Source organism: Tursiops truncatus, chromosome 12 (assembly GCF_011762595.2).
Source record: "Tursiops truncatus isolate mTurTru1 chromosome 12, mTurTru1.mat.Y, whole genome shotgun sequence".
In the NCBI taxonomy this organism is placed as follows: domain Eukaryota; kingdom Metazoa; phylum Chordata; class Mammalia; order Artiodactyla; family Delphinidae; genus Tursiops; species Tursiops truncatus.
In genome coordinates, this window is record NC_047045.1 from 69497631 (window position 1) to 69523424 (window position 25794).

At 39.4% G+C, this 25794-nt stretch overlaps 1 protein-coding gene across 12 annotated transcripts in view; it reads left to right on the forward strand.

Annotated features, from left to right (window-relative positions):
- The window catches only part of UTRN (utrophin), a 497402-nt gene that overhangs the window by 466051 nt on the left and 5557 nt on the right, over positions 1 to 25794 (forward strand). For 11 of the 12 annotated variants that reach the window (XM_019951537.3, XM_019951539.3, XM_033867812.2 and 8 more), the window contains 7 exons: positions 1834 to 1872; positions 2098 to 2163; positions 3251 to 3316; positions 10002 to 10160; positions 10545 to 10785; positions 13961 to 14069; positions 15403 to 15495. In XM_019951537.3, the coding sequence (XP_019807096.2) occupies positions 1834 to 1872; positions 2098 to 2163; positions 3251 to 3316; positions 10002 to 10160; positions 10545 to 10785; positions 13961 to 14069; positions 15403 to 15495 (773 nt within the window). The remainder of the gene's footprint in view (positions 1 to 1833; positions 1873 to 2097; positions 2164 to 3250; positions 3317 to 10001; positions 10161 to 10544; positions 10786 to 13960; positions 14070 to 15402; positions 15496 to 25794) is intronic. The other variant, XM_019951534.2, reaches the window with a different exon arrangement.

Below are 25794 nucleotides of genomic sequence, written 5' to 3' on the forward strand. Positions count from 1 at the left end.
ATTATGAAGTCTTGGCTAACACATAGATTGGTCTTATTTTTAACCCCCTTTAATCATAGATTCTAACAATGCAGGGAGAATATTGCCCAGTTTTCCTCTTCTAGAATTAAATGAAAAAGCTTATCACTTAACATTTTTTTCTGCAAATCAAGGTACTTTGAAGTCAATAAAGCCTAAACTTTTGGGTTTTTTTAATCTTTATTTCTTTTCTTAGAAATTTTCACAATATATAAAAAACTTTGTCTTGAGAAACTTCAATTCAGCTTTCTGCCTCTGCCATTCTTATCTTAGTTCAGTGAATCACTATTGTGCTAACTGAATTAACCTTACAGGAACCAGTCAAGCAGTTTCACAAAGCTTTTCTGAGTTCAATTAAGATCAAAAAGTACATATGTTTCTTACATTTAAAGCTCACAGCGAATGTTGTAGTACACTTGAATTTTAGAAATGGTCTCTCAAGCAGTGCCTATTTTTTAGAAAGTGTATAGCAAATCATTTACCTGACACTTACCATACATATTTCAGAGTTAATGAAAAGTGATGTAAAAAGACTATTGAATAATACTGTTTTGTTTCATTGTTGTTGTATCTATTTTATACATGGGTAATTAAGTCTATTTACAGTATAGATGTTCTGACAAACACAGACTGAATAAATGCCTGTTTTTGAAAGTAGGTCCAAAGAGTCTCAGTTTTCCATCCCAATAAGATGACCTTCCATCTTCTTTTAACCTTTGCTATGCAGACATCAACTTTTGCTTCCCAGTAGGAGATAATGAGATCATTAACTTTTTCTTGAGTATGTATCTGTAATAGAAATAGGAGAATCAAGTAGATCTAGAATAATTTAAACTTTCCTTCCTCTTTGTTTCAATCAGCATTAGCTTTTGCAGGAGATTTTACTTAATTAGAAAACTAATTTTCTTTAGAATTTTAAATTTCCACATTTATCAGTATTCCCTCCTCTTCCTTCCCCTCCAGTAAAAAAGGTTAGGGTTTGAACTAGCTTTTAATTAGGATCATTTGTTTTCAAAGGATACATGGAGACTTCGGGATTTCTAGGCAGTGCTGGGAGGTTGGAGTGTACCCCCGGGGCTAGGAGGGATACTGAATCATCAGGTTCCAGTCTCAAGCCCTGATTCAAGCAATGTTCCTTTTGTCAGTTTCTTAGATAGAACTTCTGGATAAAATTTTGTTTGAAGACAGTGAGTGTATCATGATCTAGAAAAGGTGCTTTCAGTTTTATGGATAATTGAGAATTTTGGCCGGGTGTAGAGGAAAGCGTCGCATCTGTTTTCAGTGAATCTGTGAGGTTGAGATACTTTGTGTACACCTGGATTTGGATTTTTACGTTTAAAATTGAGCAAAGATTCAGAACATTCTCATCGCAACTCTGCCATCAATATACAATGTAGTCTTTGGTATTTAACGTTACCATTCTGATCAAGTTTCTTCTCCAGGAAAAACAAAAATATGATTGCATCTCCCTTCGGTATTTTATGGGACATTATTGTTTACATAACGTTGAGGTATTTTAGAGCGTTCTGTTTCTTTTTTCGATCAGATTACTTAAAGATGTGTTTGCTATCTATAACAAATATCCTGTAATATCTGTGAAAAGGCCCCTGCAGGCACTTGAATACACAGTATCTTTTCTAGAATAAACAGTCATTTCTGTTAGTTTTGATTTTGTCACAGTGGACCTCAGGGCAACCAAACATGGGAGTGGAAGACAATTGAGAATGTCCCCCACCCCTACGCCCACTGCTTTTGTCTTAAATTGCTCTAAAGTGTTTGTTCTATGACTTTTGTCTCCCTCTGCCCTCTTTGCAGTCCTATCACACTCATCAGTATGTGGCCAGAGCACTATGAGTGAGTATTCACAGCTCCATATGCACAAGACTGATGTTCTGATCAGCTTTCTCAGCATGGGGTGATTACTAAGCTCTTGTTCTAAAATAATACTTCTGCCCCCTGGGTAACAATCCTAGTGGTTTGTTTGCATGTCAAATTCATCATTTAACTAAGCTAACATTCCTAAAGTAACATCTGTCAACATTTGTGTGTAAAACTGTTTATTTGCTTTCTCTCTTATAGCCCTTCACAGTCTCCTCAGCTGTTTCATGATGATACCCATTCAAGAATAGAACAGTATGCTACACGGTAAGAAACTCTGATAGGAGCCCTCCACTGCACTGCCACCCAGAATGTATCTCTTTCTGTATTAATCTTATATCATTAACGTGCCTTGATTTAAGGGAGGTAGTTTGGCAGAAGTCGTGATTCCATTATATTTGAAAGCTGGGCTTTCATCTCTCCATGTTGTAATTTGCACTTTACCAAACACCTGCTATACATTCTGTGGACTAAATCTCCATGGGATGTGATTACTGAGCTCATGAGAATCCAAACACCGTACAAGCAGGGTTTAGATAATGTAACCCAGTTTTCAGTGAATGAAAGTAGGGATTGAAAGTGTTCTCAGGAGAGGGTGCACATATGAATTAAAATACGTAATTAAATGTATACTAAAGCTTTATCATAGGGGTTTATTTTAGAGTCCCCAAACAGTATAGAGTATAGGCTGGTCTTGATGGTATGTACAAACTTTCAGGAAAAAAATATACACTAAGCATCGGCAGTGCTAGTTACTCCCTATGCCTTAAAAGGTTAGTTCAAGCACCATAAAATAGTAACTTTTGAACTGAGTCTAGGCCAAGTAGAAATTTAGGTAGAAAGTCAGGCTTGGACCATTGGGAAAACATACTCAAAAGCATTGAGCTAGGAAAGAACATGGTTTATTTAAAGGATTGCAGGTAGAGAAAGGGGAAAGGATGAGAAGGAATGAAGGGACAGAAGCTGAAGTCCAATAATGGGGGGCCCACCTGCTAAGGAGTAGGATTCTGTCCTTTGGTAAAGGGGAGTCATGGAGAGTCTTTAAACACGAGAGGAACATAATCAGATTTGTGTGAGAATGAAGACTGACCTAAGGGTCTCGGAGGTCAATTCTGAGACTAGGTCTATTAGGAGACTGAGTAACATGGTATAAAATAAAGGTCTCCAGGCCTTAAGGCAGTGGTGATAGAAATATAGCTCAACATTAGATGTTTTAATTTCAAAGTCTTGCTGGGGGATTTGGGCCGTTCTGTATTTTGTGAGAATTAGGACAGTTTAAGGAACACTGAGGATGTACCAGTCGACTATGCCCTATATGGCCACGTTCTCTAACCTCCTTATTTTCATTTTTCAGACTGGCCCAGATGGAAAGGACTAATGGGTCTTTCCTCACTGATAGCAGCTCTACCACAGGAAGTGTGTAAGTAAATCATGAAGTTAGTGCTGCCTGGGAAAGCTAGTTCTTGTATTATGGCTGTCGGATAGAATCTTCATTGATTGCAGCCCTGAATTTTGATCCCAATCAAAGTTGATAAGTGTGGTTATAAAAATGTCGACATAGATTTTATGCTTTCAAGCCATGATAGTATAAATTGGATATGTTTATTTAGTTAGTTTCGTATAAGTTACTGAAAAAAATCCTACATTTGGCCACTCATCTGTCTCAGGAAAATCAGGTTGTTTTATTTATAAATACAGGTATAGATATTCATTCCATTTGTCTGATATTTCTTGTTAATTTAACAAATGTAATTCTACAGAATATGTGCTATTCTGTAAAATTCTCTTCCTTCTGTGTGCTCACATTTTCTCCATAGTCTCTGCCATTTAATAATTATAACCCACACAGGCTTGGACATCTCTTCCCCACTCTTCATTGAAAAGTGTTAACTCCTCTGCCAATATCTGATTTTATTAGCAACTAGGAAAAGCCTCCTTAACTTAAGAATACTTTTCAAAACCTTTCTAGACAGATATTTTCCCTCTGATTATCCCACTGTTGTGTGCCCTCTTGCTTTTAGAACTTTTCCCGCCCTCCACCACCTTGGAATTAACATTTTAAATTCTGAGTGATGTCTAAAAGATTTCAAGAGTGTCAAGTCTACTTGACTCGCACAGATTCATTGTGGTCTGGATCTGGTGGGAAGCTGTAAGGTAACCAGGAAAGTTGTAGAACATGGTTCTTAGGTGTTTTATACTAAAAAGATCATGGAGAGAGCCAAGGTGAAATACCTTAGGGCACTCTTAACATGGAATGTCTTCTTGTCAGTATTTTTAAAAAATTGTTTTACTGTCATTAAGCTTATAAATAAAAGCTCTCAGGAGATTGTTCAATTTTAAATTTCAAAGATTAGCAAGTTAATACTATATAATAATGCAGTAGTGATTTACCTTATTATTAATGTACTGTGAGTTTGGAACAATTCCCAAAGCAAGATAATAGCATATTCATAATGCTTGTTTCATGTTTAACCTCCTAGTATGTATTTCTTATAAAGTAGTTAGTATCTTGAATATCCTAAATCCACATGACTTCCACCACGTTTGACAGATAGCTAAAGAATTAAACAAAATTTAAAAATAATCATTAAAACCAAAATAATTAAAACCAAACTTAAATTCTTTAAAATGTGTTTTTTGCATCTTGTGAACAGAGTAAAGGCAATGCTCAAATTTAGTTTCTCCTATTTTCAAATTAGAATAAGCACTATTTATTTTTAAATTTAGCACCAGTGCCTGAGAAAAGACAGTAATCAGATGACTAACAGCTGAATACATTTTAATATACTATCAGCAGATATCTTAACTCATTCTTCCATCCAGCAAATATTTATTGTAACCCTACCTTGCAGTAGCGTGCTGGAGGCAATTGTGAGAGCTGGTTGTTAAATTTTCAAGAAGTTTGTAAGCTTCTTGTTAAACAGAGCCGTTATTCAAGTTCATTTGTATACACCTGCAGTTCAATAGATTCGGTTAAAATAAAAACAAAAGTAATACTCAAAACTCATCACATCCTAATTATTTTACTTCCCTTTACTATTATCTATGCTCTTGGGGTGTCAGGTGGTGTGCTGCAACTGTGTATCTTTTCGCAGCTCTACATTCTGTGAAGTCATTAGCTTAAATTGGCCGTGAGGAAGGTATTTAAACCATAGAATTAAAAATGCTACAGATCAGGGCCTTTTTATATATTTATCTTGTAGAGAACCTGCTGGTAAACGCTTAGCAGCACACCACTGCCATGTGTCCAATACTGTATAGATAAAGGTCGATCTGTCTTCAGGAATCTTACAGACTAGAGGGGAGATGGATAAGTGTTCCCACAGGGGAGGAACATGGTGAGGGCATTTGAAGTAGACAAAATAATGGGCCCCCAAAGAAGTCGACATCCTAATCCCTGAAACCTATGAATGTGTCACTTTACATGGCAAAAGGGACTTTGCACAAGTGATTAAATTAAGGATCTTGAGATGGGGAGATTATCCTGGATTATCTAGGTGGGTCCAGTGTAGTTGCAGGGGTCTTTGAAAGATGGAGGAGAGTCAGTTAGGGAAGGGGAGGTAACCGTAGAAGCAGAGGTAAGATACAGAGATTTTACAGGTGCTACACTGCTGGCTTTGAAAATGGAGGAATGTGGTGGCCTCGAGGTGCTGGAAAAGGCAAGGAACCAAATTCTCCCTTCTATGGGAGATTAATAGTGTAAGAATGTATAAATCACTAAAGAGAAATTGTTTTCCAGTTACTGGTACATTAATATTTTCTTAATGAATATGTTAATAAATCTTACTTTGATAAAGCCAATCTGGAATTTCTTTGCTCCTTCACAGTTTGAACTACTGAGTATTCTGGGGTTCTTTTCCTGTGAACATGCAGGGGTTCCATCAAGTGAGAACGCTAACAAGGACTTAACCCTCGAAACTCTACTCTGGACCTAAAATCCAGTGGTTTGACATAGAATGGTCATTCTTTCTCCCTTAAATGTATAATATTTACCTTTAAAATATTTTCATTTTAATCAGTACTTTTTTTTTTTTTTTGGCGGTACACGGGCCTCTCACTGTTGTGGCCTCTCCCGTTGCGGAGCACAGGCTCCGGATGCGCAGGCTCAGCGGCCATGGCCCACGGGCCCAGCCGCTCTGCAGCACGTGGGATCCTCCCGGACCGGGGCACGAACCCGTGTCCCCTGCATCGGCAGACGGACTCTCAACCACTGCGCCACCAGGGAAGCCCCAATCAGTACTATTGACTTGACAAGATGAATAAGTATTACAATAATAAATTTGTAATTCAACATCTGCTGGGCCCAATCTCCCAAATTTGGTTTTGGGTGATCTCAGCCATAGGCAATAAAAGAAAGCCCTATGCCTTTGAGATGTGAATTTTGAGACTTGAACTTGTAATTCTCTCTAAGTTACCCAAGGCCCTTTAGTCATTTGTATCTGCAGTTTGAGCCTTTCTCTGTCCTTCAAACTGGTCAATGAAACCAGCTCCCTGGCTCCTAACAATGTTCATCTTCTATGAAGCTGGTTAATTAGTCGTTGTACCTCCATGCATCATGGGTTGCTACCTCCCCAGCCTAGACCTGAATCAATCTCGTGGTTTATGTGGGCCCACATAAACCCAATTCCCAATATTCCCTTTTCTCCTGAAAGTCTGACTGTGGACAATTTAAAGGCATTAATTTTAAGGATCCTAATTTTCTTTCAAGGAGGAATTGAGCAACCATGTCTCAAAAAGAGACAGGACTCAGGATAGTCCTGGGGAATCTGAGTAGCTGGAACTTAAGGACATCTCCTTAGGCCATTGCCATCAGGATGTCTCACTCCATCTGCCATCTGCCCTTGAGCGACACTGTTGTATGTGGAAGGATCAAATTGGGGGGCTGGCCTGATTGGCACTGGCATTGCTGTTTGCAACTCTGAAGCCTGGAACAGAAAAAATCTTTAAAGGAAGGAAATTGCGGACAAAGCGCTTTGCTGTACATTTACTTGACCTGGTTGGTCATATGAATGGCTAGGTTAGGACTCTAGACCTTGTCCATTGACTTTGGACATTGAATATTATGAGAGTTGGAAGCTAAACATTTTTCTTTCTTTACAAATGATTTCCTGTTTTGTTTTGATTTCTGGCTGATTTCTTGAGATGCTTTATCCTGAATAGATAACATTTTCACTGGAATATATATGATCATTTTTCTTTTGTTATTATTTCTTTTTTGCATACTCAGTCTTTTTAGTTTCTATACTCTTTTTCGCCTGAGAAATATTTGCAAATGTTCTCCTCTACTCTTACCTTTTTATTGCTTTATTATTTCATTTTATTATTTAGTTTATATGCACTGTATTTTTATGCTTTGTCCATTTGTCCTGTCCATTTATTAGATCTGTACTTTTTAATCCTCTCTTATGGCCTCTCTCTTCACTTAAATTGAGTGGAGTGCCTCCAAGCATCACTGACTTAGAGTCTTGTTATCCTTAGCAGCTAATTGGTATCCCTGTGGTGTTGATACATTAGCCTCACAGCCTTCTCTGCTCCTTCATAATACAGTTATGTTTAGGGTATAATAATAAATTACCCATTTACTGCCTCTCAGGAAAATACCCTCCCCCACCTCCAAACACACACGCACATACCTCCTTGCCAAGTTTCTGTTTGATTTTGCTACATGGGCCTCCTAGGAGCTTTGGGTTCTGCTTTCTTTCTTTCTTTTTTCATTTATTTTTTTGACCTCATTGCATAGCTTGTGGGATCTTAGTTCCCCGACCAGGGATCAAACCCATGCCCCTGCAGTGCAAGTGCGGAGTCTTAACCACTGTACCTCCAGGGAAGTCCCTGGAGTCTGCTTTCAAACACTGCTGCACTGCATTGGTGCAGAACCCATTCTCTCGTCTTATCCTCACCCTTCTAAATTTAGAAGCAAGCATGAGATTCTTCTGAGAGGCTCCCTTATTTATTTCACAGCCACATGGTGTTTTCACAGGACAGGTAATCAAAGGACGATGCCATAGCTTATTTCAGTCCTTCCCATCTATGTTTCTTATTTCCAGTTTCTAACTGTGTTGAAAGAGTCCCACTCCTTTTTTTTCTTTTTTTTTTTTTTTTTGTGGTACGCGGGCCTCTCACTGCTGTGGCCTCTCCGGTCACGGAGCACAGGCTCCGGACACGCAGGCTCAGCGGCCATGGCTCACGGGCCCAGCCGCTCCACGGCATGTGGAATCTTCCCGGACCGGGGCACGAACCCGCATCCCCCGCATCGGCAGGCGGACTCTCAACCACTGCGCCACCAGGGAAGCCCCTTACTCCTTTTTCATTCATTTGATAGTAGAAAGGTGGTGAGATTAGGGAGGTTTACTGATAAAGGAAGCAAAGTAAATCAGCAAGTGGCTCATTTGAACCTGTGCTTTGGCTGTTTTGCAGGCCTAACAGTCATTATTTTCAGTTCCTTCTTTATATCGCTCTGATCTCAGTGCTCAGGAGATACCTTTTCTAAGAACTCACTACCTCAGATGCAATTTCATGTCCCTTCTTTATCAGAGTAAAGTGTGATAACACAGGGTTGGATTTTCAAATTAGACTCACAGAATCAAAGATCTCACCTAGTATCAAGCAGTACTCATAAGCAAAAGGTCCAGGACTGCCCGTGCCACTCACCAGGTTACTTCTGGCTGCGTTAGGATGTGCTCTGACCGCAGGGTAACAGATGAGGTCTTTAAGGGATATTTGCAGTCACATCACTTACACAGTAGGGAGCTGGTTCAGTCATGGAATAGCTCCATTTTATACTCTGATAGCTACATAACTTGCAAGATGTTTTTCTGAAGCCCTATCCTATAAATCCATAGATTCCAGGATTTGTTTACCAAAAGCCATCAAAACAGATCAGGTACAATCTGCCAAAGGTATTCTATAGCAGGACTCTCCTGCTAGTATTAGCCAGGAAGTCTGTCATTCGCACATTTACAAGGAGATCTGACTGGATCTCTGGTAAAAGAAGGGAAGGATTCCAGTCTTGCTGATAAGCATTTCCTTCACATAAACATATCAACTTTGTCTACTTTGTTATACTTCTGTTTCTGTCAATCATTAGATTTGACCACATTATTAATATGTCTAGTTCATTAGACAAGTAGTTAGAAAAGTGGGAGAACCCAAGTCAGTTAAATGGAGTTCCTTGTTTAATGCAGAATGATTGATCCTAGAAGTGACATGCTGATAATATCAAGGAAGATATCTGTAGCTATTTTATAAATATCTACAATTATAATTTATGCTAAGTTATTTAAATGAAAGAATATAAGGATTTGCTTCTCCCACGCTTTGGGTTACAAAGCATTATAAAATTGCTTTTAACCACATGCTAAAGACAGTGAAATCAACTAGTTGATTGGGACTGCTACAGCAAAAGACTACAAACTGGGTGACTTATAAATGACTAACATTTTTTTCCTCATAGTTCTGGAGACGGGGAAGTCCAAGATCAAGGAGCCAGCGGACTTAGTACCTGATGAGGACCCCCTTCCTGGTTCATAGCTGTCATTTTGTAGTTCCCTCACATGGCAGAAGCAGGAAGGGAGCTCTCTGGGGTCTCTTTCATAAGGATACTAATTCTAATCTTAGAGGCCCCACCCTCATGACCTAATCACCTCCCAAAGACCCTACCGCCACACACCTTTACACTGGGGATTAGGTTTCAACATAATTTCGGGGAGGGGAAACAGTCTATAGCAGTTTATTTTTAATTAGCAGTCTTTTAACCTACTCTTCTGGCATTCAGTTATTGATTTTCCCTGTAAAGTCTTTTACATTAACTATTTAAGTGTTGCACTTTATATCCTCTGCTGAGTAAAATATCTCTTCAAAGGTTTGTGAGATATACATGTTAGACCAAAGGCAAAGCATGGAATGTTGGTGTGTGTGGATAGTGTACATACACGATTAGGTAAAATATCTTCCCAGAGTTTTAAAATGAGGTCATTGGGGCACTGAGCTTTAAGGCAGCCATGGGTCAGTAGCCATCCTGACCATCGTCGTTTCTCCTTCCTTTACCTCCAGAGACATCCATGTCCAGCTGTGAGCCTTTGTGTGTGTCTCCTTTGTCTCCATAGGGAGGACGAGCATGCCCTCATCCAGCAGTACTGCCAGACGCTCGGAGGGGAGTCCCCTGTGAGCCAGCCCCAGAGTCCCGCTCAGATCCTGAAGTCGGTAGAGAGGGAAGAACGCGGAGAACTGGAGCGGATCATTGCTGACCTTGAGGAAGAACAAAGGTGTGCTAGACCTAGGAGGAGAAGATGTGTCACCCTGGGAAAACTTCTGATGGGGAATTCTTTCATGTTCACTTCAACATGACCCTTACCCATTCTTTTTTCAGGACTATTGTCGAGGAAGTACAGTGGAGGCAAACTTTTAAGAGGACATTAACACACTGGGCAGCTGGCTGCAGATTACAGCTGCATTTCAGGGTTCAGGGATGGTGTCTGTTAGAGCACTTGTTTATTTAAAAGCACAGTTTTATTCATGCTTGCTTATATCATGGTTGTACGTGTTTTTACCTATGAGGAAGTAAGTAGCACGGGCACGAGCTCATAGACGATTTTGGTGAGAAGGTGAGGTATACAATACTAATGCCAATTTTCCCTTCTCTACACTAGAAATCTGCAAGCGGAATACGAGCAGCTGAAGGAGCAACACTTGAGAAGGGGCCTCCCTGTTGGCTCCCCTCCAGACTCTGTTGTGTCTCCTCATCACACGTCGGAGGATTCAGAACTTATAGCAGAAGCAAAGCTCCTCAGGCAGCATAAAGGTCGGCTGGAGGCTAGGATGCAAATTTTGGAAAATCACAACAAGCAGCTGGAGTCTCAGCTCCACCGACTTCGGCAGCTGCTAGAGCAGGTAGAGTGTGCGGAACTTGATGTCACCTGTCCCCACCCCATCTGCCCCAGTCCCATATCCCATGGGACTCAGTCCCAGAGTTGGTAGAGAGGTTCACTTCCGGTTTCTCCTCTCCATAGTGGATTTAGACTGGCTTAGAAATCCCTCTTCAAACATAAGCATTAAAGGCTCACTGGCACCAAAAAATGCGTTTTCCCAGCTTAAGATGGAATTGCCCATTCTTCTTTAACACTGAAATCTGTCTCAGCTCTGAATAGTTTAAGGCAAAAGATCCTATAACGTATATCTGCATAAATTACATTTGGGAAAGAAACATCTGTGGGCATTAAGGGAAAGGAACTCTTCATGGTAAAACCTCCTTTCAATGAGCTATTTTCAGGAAATTAGGTAACATGTTTATTAATTTGCAGTTTTTATTTCCTAACATAGCCACTATTTCCCGCCATAACGTGTTTTATGGCGGTTGTTTGCAGACTTTCTTGACAATAAAAAATACAACTTGCATTATGATGAATGCATGCATGTATGATGAATACAGAATGCTAATTGCTGTTACTAAAAAATGCTCTTACTTGCTATTTTTTTCCTTCCTTCTTTCCTTCTTCCCTTCCTTCCTTCCTTCCTCCCTCCCTCCCTCTTATTTTTCTTCTGTCTTTCTTTCTTAGTGCTGGTTTTATAACTCATCAACGGGTAATAGCCTGCAATTTTGAAAAACACTGTTCTTTGGGATATAAAAGAAGCATCAGATACAGCTTCTGCCTTTTTGCCTTCAATCTTGTTAGAGACCATAACAAAATAGTATTATATATAAGGCAGTATCATCTATAAAGACACAACACACTATAGAGAATTAAGTACCTGATTACATCTAGCAGTTAAAGCATAGGCATCATGTCACAGAACTGGTAGTGAAGATGTCTTTGCAGCAGGTGTCTGTTGTATAGAATCCCAGCAAATGGACCTGGAACTTTTCTCTCTTGAAGAATCCCTGACATGAGAATTCATGTCATCTTTTGCCTCTTTCTCTGGCCTATGCAGTATGGGGCCCCTACACAGTGAATAGGAATGACTTTCTCCAGAAATGATTTATTGAGTCAAAGGCAGAAACAACTCTCTCTCCAGTGATTTTCTCAAGTTTTAGAAAACCATCTTTTCGCAGTTGCTATCGGTATCTTTTAACATGTCAGAATCATTCAAAACAGTGTAATTTTTGCATTACCTGCACAGTGGCCCACAGAATACCCCTTATACTTTCTGAATGTCTGTCACTGTTCCAGACTTTTTGTGAGACTGCTTGGGGGAAGGTTTACTTTGGAATTGTGCATCATTAGACCTTCCCCAAGGCCTGGCTGGTTTTCTCTAAGTGCTTTGAGATGTTTGAAGCTTATCTTGGTGCCACTCCTGTACATTGGAAAAGCTACATTGTTAGTAATGTGAATTTGATGTTTCTGAATGGCGCCTGGGTAAGGGATGACTTTTCTCTGGAACTCTTTTAGAATATGAAGTGTGAGTATTAAGGACTTACTGCATAGGTAGAATTGTTGTAGAAGGAAGCTGTGCTTGAAAGCTTTGTTTGCTGTAGTCTGTTGATGCTCTTAAGAGAGCCGAAGGCTCTTCTGCTCACCGTCACCTCCCCCTACTAGCTTCCTCCTGTTAGACAGAGCTGCCTAATGGCTCATGAGCCTTCAGAATTGCACAGTAATGCTTTTCGAGAAATCGGATATCTAAATGGCTCTGTGTGTTCCAGACTGTGGAGCTCTCATCCCTTCTTAATGACTTAGCATGAATGCCAGAAATTGATGGAAAATTCAACTCTGATAGTAAAAACTAGCGAAACTACCAGACTTCAGCTTATATAGATGTAATGGAAAAATCAGCATCAAAAACCCTGTAACTGGGACTTCCCTGGTGGCTCAGTGGTTGAGAATCTGCCTGCCAATGCAGGGGACATGGGTTCGAGCCCTGGTCCGGGAAGATCCCACATGCCATGGAGCAACTAAGCCTGTGTGCCACAACTACTGAGCCTGTGCTCTAGAGCCCGCAAGCCACAACTACTGAGCCTGTGTCCCGCAAGTACTGAAGCCCATGTGTCTAGAGCCCGAGCTCTGAAACAAGAGAAGCCACTGCAATGAGAAGCCCACGCACTGCAATGAAGAGTAGCCCCCGCTCACCACAACTAGAGAGAGCCCGCACACAGCAATGAAGACCCAACGATGAAGACCCTATGCAGCCATAAATAAATGAATAAATAAATTTATTAAAAATATATTTTAAAAAAACAAAACAAAAACATTGTAACTTCTGCATTCCCTTTACAGTGGATCTCACTTTTCTAGTTTGACCATGTACTTGTCAATTTCAAACTTTCTGCCTTTGTGAAGTATTTATTAGGTGTCAGATTCTGTTCTAATTGCTTTAGAAATACTAATTGATCACCTCCTTCACAAAACCCTCTGACACAGGCACTCTTACCACTAGTTTATAAATAAAAAATCCAGTTTTTATAAATAAAAAGCAGACGATTATAAAATTTCCTCAGAGGGACTTCCCTGGTGGGGATGACTCCATGCTTCCACTGCTTGGGGTGTGGGTTCTATCCCTAGTTGGGGAACAAAGATCCCACATGCCACAGTGCAGTGCAGCCACAAAAAAAAAAAAGAAAAAAAAATTTCCTCAGAATTACTCAGCTCTGAGTGACTGAGTTTGTATCCAAGCAGCTAAATCCAAAATTGTGCTCTTCACCACTCTCCAATATTGCTGTTAAATGTTGATTGAATAAAAAATGAGCTAATTTTGAAATTAGATAAATTTACTGTATGAGAAACAGTGTTAATTTTTTTAAAAGATGAATGAAACATGTTTCCAAATTCACTTGGTTGACATAAAAATAATGGAACAATTGAGGAATGACACTGACAGTGATAGGTAAATCTTGCCATATAACCAAGTGAGTTCTTCAAGGTGCCCAAATCAAAAGGGAAGGACCACTTGGTCCTCAGGTGGATACTGGTGAGCCCACCAACTGATGCTGAAATGTATTTGAAAATGACTGAGGGTGAAGAATGTTATGTGATTTAATTATCTGTCATTGGGGAGGGGAAGTTAGAAACAGAAATGTTTTCTTTAATCGTTATTTGAATCTTTCCTCCGTTCTAACCTCTGAATGTGATTCCAGCCTGAATCTGATTCCCAAATCAATGGCGTCTCCCCCTGGGCTTCACCTCAGCAATCCGCACTGAACTACTCGCTGGATCCGGACCCCGGCCCACAGTTCCATCAAGCAGGTCCGTGTCCCCAAGACTTGGCTACTTCCTCCCCTGGTCTACTCTGGGCTTTGCCATTTGTTTGCTTTTCATTTTAAATAACATTCTCACACATGGGTGCCTTAGGGCATAAAGGAATTTGTATCCTCTGTGGTCTCAGCTGAGTACAAAGCCATTTTAACTATACCAAAAAAGCAAACATTTTAGAATAGTGAACTATAATGCGCTTGTTTATATAAGGTGTAGTAGTGGACTGAATTCTGATGAAAGATGAAAAGGAGCTCTTTCCTTTTGGGATGAGCACAATTTATTTTTTTTCTTTGCCTTAGGAACAATTCTTTTTTTCAGTAAATTTCCCGTCTCTAAAATTTCATACTTGTACACACTCAGAATAAAATACTAAAGAATATTACACCAAACATAGTTTTCTTTGCCTAGGGCTGGAGACTCAGCGTTCTGCTTTCTCCATCCTAGCTCCTACAGACATTTCCACCCCTCCCACCCCCATCTGAGGCTGGAGTCCCACCCAGCCTGTCACTGGTCACAATGGGGACCTGTCACTGCTGCTAGGAAGGGCCCTGTCAACCAGGCATTCTGGAATGACATTTTGTTACTGATGAAATTAAGTTCTAAAATTCTACTGAGGACCACATACTTTAAGCAAATTAATTTGTTTATCTTTTGCTGCATTAATCTGTAGAAAACCTAAAATATTAATATTATTTTAATTTTTAAATAAAAGGACTATTTTGCTATCGATTACAGACTAAAAAACATCAAAGTAAAAAGTATCTTATAAAATACCTCTAGTGGGAGTTCCCTGGCGGTCCAGTGGTTAGGACTCTGCACTTCCACTGCAGCGGGCATGGGTTCAATCCCTGGTCGGGGAACTGAGATCCCACATGCCCCGCAGCATGGCCAAAAAAAAAAAACTACCTGTAGTTTTGTGGCAGTATAAGCTAGCCTATGTGACGTCTCCAAAAGGAAGGAAGGAAAAAGAAATTAATGGAATATCTTTCTCATATGAAAAAATACTTGTAATGCCCAGTAGTGGAATTCTGACTAATAAATTGCAATAATATGACTATTATTTGTCACTCGTGAATTTTCCCCTGACATGTGGATTCTTCCTTTAGAAACATCTAATAAGTTTTAATTATGTAAAATTCTGTTACCACAAAAAAATACAAAAATGGTTTTGGAATTTTCCCCTAAAATTATCCTTTATAAGGAGAACTATTTTCACCTTGATATTTAGAGGCAGTGCTAGTATTTTCTCCCTGAAGTTGTGTTTTGGTGGAAGACCAGACATTAATTTCAGAGTGTCTCTTGTTCTTTCTATCTGCTGTCACAGCGGCAGAGGACCTGCTGGCCCCACCTCATGACACCAGCACAGACCTCACAGAGGTCATGGAGCAGATCAACAGTACATTTCCATCTTGCTGCTGTGAGTATGAAAGATCATAACGCGACTGCTACGCTTTTTCCTTCCATTTCTTTTTTCCTGAGTGGGGCCCTTTGTCTTCTTTGGTAAGATAACAAAAACCAATATTAGAAACAAGACTGTAACTTATTTGAAGACAAATCAAACGTTCCGTGTGTCGGCAAAGCAAATGAAGCCCAGCCTAGGTACCATCACATCACTGGGCGCAGGGCCAGTGAGAGCTGCTCTTTGGGATTCTTTGGTCTTCCTTCTGAGTGATAACATGAGGCAAATAAAACAAGCCTCTCTTTAAGGAGAAATTATCCTCTTCAATGCAGGCTATAGTAAGAAATATGTATTACTTCAAAAGAGAGCTTTTAGTGACATACCAAGCAAGGTCTGAAAATGGCTTTTTCTAATGTAATTCCCTCTCTTCTCTTCAGACCTTGTCTTCTGATGTCATCAAATTCAGGTGTAGAAAGGGATTATTTTCAAATTTTCCTTTTTTTTTTCGTTTTGGTTTGGGGTTTTTTTTGGTTTTGGAGTTCTTTTCTCATGGAATAAAATAGTCACTGTATAAAGGCCAAACTATTTACGGCATCACAGATTATGACCCTGTGAATTTTCCATATGAAAACTAAGAGCCAGAAAATAGCCAAATAAAAACAGTTCAAATCCCAGAGGAAATTATATAGTGATTGCTATTTATTGATTTTTTTCCCAAACATTTTGTTTTCAGTACCTTGCCGCCTTGCAGTTTCTGCCGAGCTCTCACAGAAAGCATTTCTGCTGTTTCAAACAGTTTACTATATATACATAGTATATAGTGCTACAATTATATTTTAAATAATCTTTTAAATAAATATGATTATTTATAAATACATTTATAATTTTCAGGGTGATTAAATCTAGTCAGCTATTAGACTAAGATTTTAGTATATACATATACTGTTGTATATCATATATCCTGTATATGTAGTGTGTATATATATATATATATATATATATATATATATATATATAAAACAGCTTCTCATCGCACCCTTTTCCATCCTCTCAGAAAATATCATTTTAAATGAGGGAAAAGACATTATCAGGAGTGTAGGTAAACATGCTATATTGACTTCGTTTAAAAAGTATGCTTCAATTTATACCTCTCTACAGTTTACAAAATGCCAGCCTTAGTGGGAAGTGGAAACAGCTATTTGAAATATAATCTCCTCTGAATTTTCAGAAGTAATTGCCTAAAGGACATATGGCAGTTTCCACAAGTCCATAAATATATTTATACTTGGGAGCATATAATTTCCCAGGTTATTATTTGTAATTTCATTTCTCAAAGTTTGCAGAATCCTATGTACCATATATCAATCTTCGTGCTCCCCCCCAAAAAGCATGTGCATACACACACACACACACACACACACACACACACACACACACACACAGGTTTTTGGCCCTGTAGAGTATCACAGAAGCTTCAGAGGGTCAGGTGAAGCCCATATGCTATCAGATTGTTACTTATTTGCTAGGCTCTGTAACAGCCATAATAGATGAACAGGTTAAATCTTTGTATTAATTATAATTCAAGGTTAAACTTAATAGAGATGTTGGTTCCACATTATATTTTACTTAATGGCTACATGAAACCTCATCATAGTCTTTATAAGCCAGAGTTTCAAAATTAAATTACTTTTTAGTTCAGCTTAAATCCAAATACGTTAATAATTAGTTAAGAACAAATTCTGTAAGTCAAACCTGTTTAGAAGTTTTTATTCAACTATCATAATGGATATTTTCAAGTTAAAAGTCAATTGGCAGTGAGAGCTAGCATGGGAAATATATTTAAATATATTCTTTCTAGTGGATATAAAATGTATAATTTCCATATTAAAATTTTTATACAAGAATTCATGATATGTTTTAAAAGTTTAATTTTTTTTAAGCAGTTACTCTTAAATATTTTTCACAGTATATTCTTATATGGAGATATTGTATAAGGCTGATCTATGTCATATTTTATAAGAGAATATAATTAAAAATAAATAGTAACATAACTATAGGGCAAAAATAAATCTTAAGAGAGGGGTGCATTCATTTCATTTTTTGGCTTCCCGTAAAGGCAAGTGTAAAATTCCCATTGGTTGGTATCTTATTAGCCATTAATTGCTATTATGGGTTCCTGAGAACAGTATATATCTTCAATGGGATCCACATGACAGGTTAAACTCCCACTTTGCATTGGCGCCTTCTCACCTGTGCAATTCTCTATTGTGAGGGTGAGTTGCAGAAACCCAAGATTCCTTAACAGGATGTGGCTCTGTGTTCTTACAGTCAAAGTTTGCACATTCACAAATATTTGTAATATTTATAGTTTTCTGTGGATGAGTATTACTAGTCATATGTTATTTTGAAGAGCTCAAGTACATCCCATATACGAAATGACGATAGTATTATTTTAGAAATCCTTTTAAATTTAGATCTTATTATTTTTTGTTTCCGAGGTTCTTCTATTAATTTGGGTTTAGATTGCTCTTCTTGGTATTTATATATTGTACTTTGCTTTGATAATATAAAAATCTCCAAGATAGGGACAGCTTTCCAGAAAAATAAAGGTGTAACTGATTTATTGGTAAAATTGATATATATTTTTAAAGTTCTGCCTAAAGTTATTAAACTCTTTAAGAAAATGGATGCAGAATAGAAATAAGCACCTGCCATAGATTTGGTGCTCAATACATTTCTGAATGGAATGAGTGAATGAATGAATGAATGAATGATTACATATTCCCACTGGGAAGGAAGGTTTAGTTGTTGAAGTTTCCCCCAGATAGTACTTAGAAGATTCTGTAGGATTCCTTAGCTTTGTTGCCCCTTTTAAGTTGCTCAAGCTAGCAAATATTTTAATAAGCCTTCGCATTCCTGAAACTTACTGACCACCTTTGGAGGATTTTTTGAAAGCAAATCAGATTGGCATCCTCCTAATGGCAAACCAATCCCTTGAGCCCCTGTAACTAACAAGAACTTTAAAATTGCTTGTCACCAGCATACAATGAATTGAGATCTGCATGTTAACCTTGACTTTTGATCCTTTGTGAATTAAAAATTAGCATGGTCACAAGTGAATTTCCACTCCTGGAAGTCTAGGAATTAAAATGAAATTGTATTCTTAAATCCTAATTGCATGAATTGCCTACTCAAACATGACTTTTTCTTTCTTACTCTGTCTGTATATTGTTGCACATAACACTTTAGAATTCCTCTATCTTGGATTAATATCCCACTTGGTCCTGATAGCATCCTTGAATTATGGCCTTTTAAAATTTTCTTTTAATTACTTACATTGAATTTCAGAGCAGAGAGGCAAGCATTTCCGTCTCTTCCTGGCAAGGAGTTAATGAAGGGAATTTAATTCTGTTGCCTATATCCAATATACTAAAATTTCCACTGACTGCTGTAACTAATTTTTTTAGTGTAAAATCTTTTGTTGGTTTTTTTCATTTGTATCATCCAAATATATATACTAGTAGTAAGCTGAATATTTTTTTTTTACTAATAGACCAGTAAATGCTTTTTCACTTTTTTTATCTACAAGCATACTTTCACTGTGAATTGCCTATATTTATTTATTTATTTATAACATCTTTATTAGAGTATAATTGCTTTACCATGTTGTGTTAGTTTCTGCTGTATAACAAAGTGAATCAGCTATATGTATACATATATCCCCATATCCACTCCCTCTTGTGCCTCCCTCCCAACCTCCCTATGCCACCCCTTGAGGTGGTCACAAAGCACCGAGCTGATCTCCCTGTGCTATGCAGCTACCTCCCACTAGCTATGTTTTTTTTTATAGTGCTTAATGGTTTTTATTTTTTTAATTTTTATTTATTTTTAACATCTTTATTGGGGTATAATTGCTTTACCATGTTGTGTTAGTTTCTGCTGTATAACAAAGTGAATAAGCTATATGTATACATATATCCCCATATCCCCTCCCTCTTGTGTCTCCCTCCCTCTCACCCTCCCTATCCCACCCCTCTAGCTGGTCACAAAGCACCAAGCTGATATCCCTGTGCTATGTGGCTGCTTCCCACTAGCTATCTGTTTTACATTTGGTAGTGTATATATGTCCATGCCACTCTCTCACTTTGTCACAGCTTACCCTTCTCCCACCCTGTGTCCTCAAGTCCATTCTCTACGTCTGCATCTTTATTCCTGTCCTGTGCCTAGGTTCTTCATAACCATTTATTTATTTTTTTTAGATTCCACATATATGCGTTAATATACAATATTTGTTTTTCTCTTTCTGACTTACTTCACTCTGTATGGCAGACTCTAGGTCCATCCACCTCACCACAAATAACTCAATTTCGTTTCTTTTTATGGCTGAGTAATATTCCATTATATATATGTGCCACGTCTTCTTTATCTATTCAACTGTCGACAGACACTTAGGCTGCTTGCATGTCCTGGCTATTGTAAACAGAGCTGCAGTGAACATTGTGGTACATGACTCTTTTTGAATTATGGTTTTTGCACAGTATATACCCAGTAGTGGGATTGCTGGGTCATGTGGTAGCTCTAGTTTTAGTTTTTTAAGGAACCTCCATACTGTTCTCCATAGTGGCTGTATCAATTTACATTCCCACCAACAGTGCAAGAGGGTTCCCTTTTCTCCACACCCTCTCCAGAATTCGTTGTTTGTAGATTTTCTGATGATGCCCATTCTAACTGGTGTGAGGTGATACCTCATTGTAGTTTTGATTTGCATTTCTCTAACAATTAGTGATGTTGAACAACTTTTCATGTGCCTCTTGGCCATCTGTATGTCTTCTTTGGAGAAATGTCTATTTAGGTCTTCTGCCCATTTTTGGATTGGGTTGTTTGTTTTTTTGATATTGAGCTGCATGAGCTGTTTGTATGTTTTGGAGATGAATGCTTTGTCAGTTTCTTCATTTGCAAATCTTTTCTCCCATTCTGAGGGTTGTCTTTTCGTCTTATTTATGGTTTCCTTTGCTGTGCAAAAGCGTTTAAACTTCATTAGGTCCCATTTGTTTATTTTTGGTTTTTTTTTCCATTCCTCTGGGAGGTGGGTCAAAAAGGATCTTGCTGTGATTTATGTCATAGAGTGTTCTGCCTATGTTTTCCTCTAAGAGTTTTATAGTGTCTGGCCTTACATTTAGGTCTTTAATGCATTTTGAGTTTATTTTTGTGTATGGTGTTAAGAAATGTTCTAATTTCGTTCTTTTTTTTTTTTTTTTTTTTTTTTTTTTTTTGCGATACGCGGGCCTCTCACTGTTGTGGCCTCTCCTGTTGCGGAGCACAGGCTCCAGACGCGCAGGCTCAGCAACCATGGTTCACGGGCCCAGCTGCTCTGCGGCATGTGGGATCTTCCCGGACTGGGGCACGAACCCGTGTCCCCTGCATCAGCAGGTGGACTCTCAACCACAGCACTACCAGGGAAGCCCCTAATTTCGTTCTTTTACATGTAGCTGTCCAGTTTCCCAGCACAACTTATTGAAGAGGCCGCCTTTTCTCCCTTGTATATTCTTGCCTCCTTTGTCAAAGATAAGGTGACCATATGTGCATGGGTTTATCTCTGGGCTTTCTATCCTGTTCCATTGATCTATATTTCTGTTTTTGTGCCAGTACCATATTGTCTTGATTACTGTAGCTTTGTAGTGTAGTCTGAAGTCTGGGATCCTGATTCCTCCAACTCCGTTTTTCTTTCTCAAGGTTGCTTTGGCTATTCAGGGTCTTTTGTGTTTCCATACAAATTGTAAAATTTTTCATTCTAGTTCTGTAAAAAATGCCTTTGATAATTTGATAGGGATTGCATTGAATCTGTAGATTGCTTTGTGTAGTATAGTCATTTTCACAATGTTGATTCTTCCAATCCAAGGACATGTTATATCTCTCCATCTGTTTGTGTCATCTTTAATTTCTTTCATCAGTGTCTTATAGTCTTCTGCATACAGGTCTTTTGTCTCCTTAGGAAGCTTTACTCCTAGGTATTTTATTCTTTTTGTTGCTATGGTAAGTGGGATTGCTTCCTCAATTTCTCTTTCAGTTTCATTTATTTCTGATCTGATCTTTATGGTTCTGCTAACCTTGGAGGTTCCTTTGTTTTTCTTTCTCTAATTGCTTTAGGTACAAGGTTAGGTTGTTTATTTGAGATGTTTCTTGTTTCTTGAGGTAGGATTGTATGGCAGTAAACTTCCCTCTTAGAACTGTTTTTGCTGCATCCCATAGGTTTTGGGTCATCGTGTTTTCACTGTCATTTGTTTCTAGGTATTTTTTGATTTTGTCTTTGATATCTTCAGTGATCTCTTGGTCATTTAGTAGCATATTGTTTAGCCTCCATGTGTTTGTATTTTTTACATTTTTTTTCCTGTAATTGATATCTAGTCTCATAGCATTATGGTTGGAAAAGATACTTGATATGATTTCAGTTTTCTTAAACTTACCGAGGCTTGATTTGTGACCCAAGATATGATCTATCCTGGAGAATGTTCCATGAGCACTTGAGAAGAAAGTGTATTCTGTTATTTTTGGATGGAATGTTCTATAAATATCAATTAAGTCTGTCTGGTCTAATGTGTCATTTAAAGCTTGTGTTTCCTTATTTATTTTCTTTTTGGATGATCTGTGCATTGGTGAAAGTGGGGTGTAAAAGCCCCCTACTATGAATGTGTTACCATTGATTTCCCCTTTTATAGCTGTTAGCATTTGTCTTATATATTGAGGTGCTCCTATGTTGGGTGCATAAATAATTACAATTGTTATATCTTCTTCTTGGATTGATCCCTTGATCATTATGTAGTGTCATTCTTTGTCTCTTCTAATAGTCTTTATTTTAAAGTCTATTTTTTCTGATAGGAGTATTGCTAATCCAGCTTTCTTTTGATTTCCATTTGCATGGAATATCTTTTTCCATCCCCTCACTTTGCGTCTGTATATGTCCCTAGGTCTGAAGTGGGTCTCTTGTAGACAGCATATGTATGGGTCTTGTCTTTGTATCCCTTCAGCCAGTCTGTGTCTTTTGGTTGGAGCATTTAATCCATTTACTTTTAAGGTAATTAACCATATGTACATTCCTATTACCATTTTATTAATTGTTTTGGGTTTGTTATTGTAGGTCTTTTCCTTCTCTTGTGTTTCCTGCCTAGAGAAGTTCCTTTAGCATTTGTTGTAAAGCTGGTTTGGTGGTGCTGAATTCTCTCACCTTTTGCTTCTCTGTAAATATTTTAATTTCTCCATCGAATCTGAATGAGATCCTTGCTGGGTAGAGTAATTTTGGTTGTAGGTTTTTCCCTTTCATCACTTTAAATATGTCCTGCCACTCCCTTCTGGCTTGCAGAGTTTCTGCTGAAAGATCAGCTGTTAACCTTATGGGGATTCCCTTGTATGTTATTTGTTGTTTTTCCCTTGCTTCTTTTAATATTTTTTCTTTGTATTTAATTTTTGATAGTTTGATTAATATGTGTCTTGGAGTGTTTCTACTTGGATTTATCCTGTAAATAATGTATGGGACTCTCTGTGCTTCCTGGACTTTATTAACTATTTCCTTTCCCATGTTATGGAAGTTTTCAACTATAATCTCTTCACATATTTTCTCAGACTCTTCTTTTTCTCTTCTTCTTCTGGGACCCCTATAATGTGAATGTTGATGAATTTAATGCTGTCCCAGAGGTCTCTGAGAGTGTCCTCAATTCTTTTCATTCTTTTTTCTTTATTCTGCTCTGTGGTAGTCATTTCCACTATTTTATATTCCAGGTCACTTGTCTGTTCTCCTGCCTCAGTTATTCTGCTATTGATTCCTTCTAGAATATTTTTAATTTCATTTATTGTGTTGTTCATCATTGTTTGTTTGCTCTTTAGTTCTTCTAGGTCCTTGTTAAACATTTCTTGTATTTTCTCCATTCTATTTCCGAGACTTTGAAACAGCTTTACTATCATTACTCTGCATTCTTTTTCAGGTAGACTGCCTATTTCCTCTTCATTTGTTTGGTCTGGTGGGTTTTTACCTTGCTCTTTTATCTGCTGCATATTTCTCTGTCTTCTCATTTTGTTTAACTTACTGTGTTTGGGGTCTCCTTTTTGCAGGCTGCAGGTTCATAGTTCCCGGGTTTTTTTGGTGTCTGCCCCCAGTGGGTGCAGTTGTTTCAGTGGCTTGTGTAGGCCTCCTGGTGGCAGGGACTGGTGCCTGTATTCTGGTAGGTGGGGCTGTATCTTGTCCTTCTGGTGGGCAGGGCCGTGTCTGGTGGAGTGTTTTGGAGTGTCTGCAAACTTAGTATGACTTTAGGCAGCCTCTCTGCTAATGGGTGGGGTTGTGTTCCTGTCTTGCTAGTCATTTGGCATGGGGTGTGCGGCACTGGAGCATGCTGGCCGTTAGGTGGAGCTGGGTTGAGACGAAGATCTCTGGGAGATCTCTTAAATGCGGCTGGGAGGTTTCTGGTAGTCCAATGTCCTGGCCTCGGCCCTCCCATCTCGGAGGCTCAGGCCTGACACCCGGCCGGAGCACCAAGACCCTGTCAGCCACACGGCTCAGAAGAAAAGGAAGAGAGAAAAGCAAAAACAAAAACAAAAAAACCCACAGACAGAACCCCAGGACAAATGGTAAAAGCAAACCTATACAGAGAAAATCACACAAAGAAGCATAGACATACACACTCACAAAAAGAGAAAAAGGAAAAAAAAAAAAAAATATATATATATATATATATAAAAGGAAGAGAGCAACCAAACCAATAATCAAATCCACCAATGATAATAAGCAGTAAATACTAAACTAAGATAAACATCAAATCAGACACAGAAAACCAACCCCAAGTCTACAGTTGCTCCCAAAGTCCACTGCCTCAATTTTGGGAACATTTGTTGTCTCTTCAGGTATTCCACAGTTGCAGGGTACATCAAGTTGACTGTGAGGATTTAATCAGCTGCTCCTGAGACTGCACAGAGAAATTTTCCTTTCTTTTCTTGTTCCCACAGCTCCTAGGGTTCAGCTTTGCTTTTGGCCCCGCCTCTGTGTGTAGACTGCCCTCAGGAGTCTGTTACCTGCCCAGACAGGAGGGGGTTAAAGCAGCAGCTGATTAGGGCTCTCTTCCATACTCAGGCCGGGGCGGGGGCGGGGGGAGGGGGGAGGGGGGTATGATAGTCATAACTGGAATGCAGGGCGAGCCTGCAGCAGCAGAGGCCAGTGTGACGTTGCAGCAGCCTGAGGCGCACCATGTGTTCTTCCGGGGAAGTTGTCCTTGGATCACAGGACCCTGGCAGTGGCGGGCTGCACCGGGTCCCGGGAGGGGAGGTGTGGATAGTGACCTGTGCTTGCACACAGGATTCTTGGTGGCAGCGGCAGCAGCATTAGCCGTTCATGCCCGTCTCTGTGTTCCGAGCTGATAGCCGTGGCTCGCACCCGTCTCTGGAGCTCACTTAGGCAGTGCTCTGTCTTCTATGGGCACACTGGGAAGGAATCCCCTCTCCTCGCACACCCCGAAACAAAGGTCTCTTGCCTCTTCGGCAGCTCCAGACTTTTCCCCGGACTCCCTCCCGGCTGGCTGTGGCGCCCTAGCCCCCTTCAAGCTGTGTTCACACAGCCAACCCCAGTCCTCTCTGGGAGATACGACCTCCAAAGCCCAAGCCTCAGCTCCCAGCCCCCGCACACCCCGGCGGGTGAGCAGACAAGCCTCTCGGGCTGGTGAGTGCTGGTTGGCACTGATCCTTTGTGCGGGAATCTCTCCGCTTTGCCCTCCGCACCCCTGTTGCTGTGCTCTCCTCCATGGCTCCGAAGCTTCCCCCGAGCCCACCTCGTTCTCTGCCAGTGAAGGGGCTTCCTAGTGTGTTGAAACTTTTCCTCCTTCACAGCTCCCTCCCAGCGGTGCAGGTCCTGTCCCTATTCTTTTGTCTTTGTTTTATCTCTTCTCTTTTGCCCTACCCAGGTGCGTGGAGAGTAGGGCAAAAGAAAAAAGCCTTTTGGGAAGTCTGAGGTCTTCTGCCAGCATTCAGTAGGTGTTCTCTAGGAGCTGTTCCACATGTAGATGTATTTCTGATGTATTTGTGTGGAGGAAGGTGATCTCCACGTCTTACTCCTCTGCCATCTTGAAGGCCTCCTTCTGTCTGTATTTATTGAGCTTGACTGATGTTCATCAAAATCTGAAGACCTACTACAATGCAGTGTTTTCCTGATTTCTTTAAAAAATATACTTGTATGATTTTTTTCAGTATGATTTATAAGACTGTAGGGTTAAAGTGTTGATTTGGAGCAAAATGGATTTGATTTCTGTTTGGATTTGGGTATTCGTTACTTAGAAGAGACGC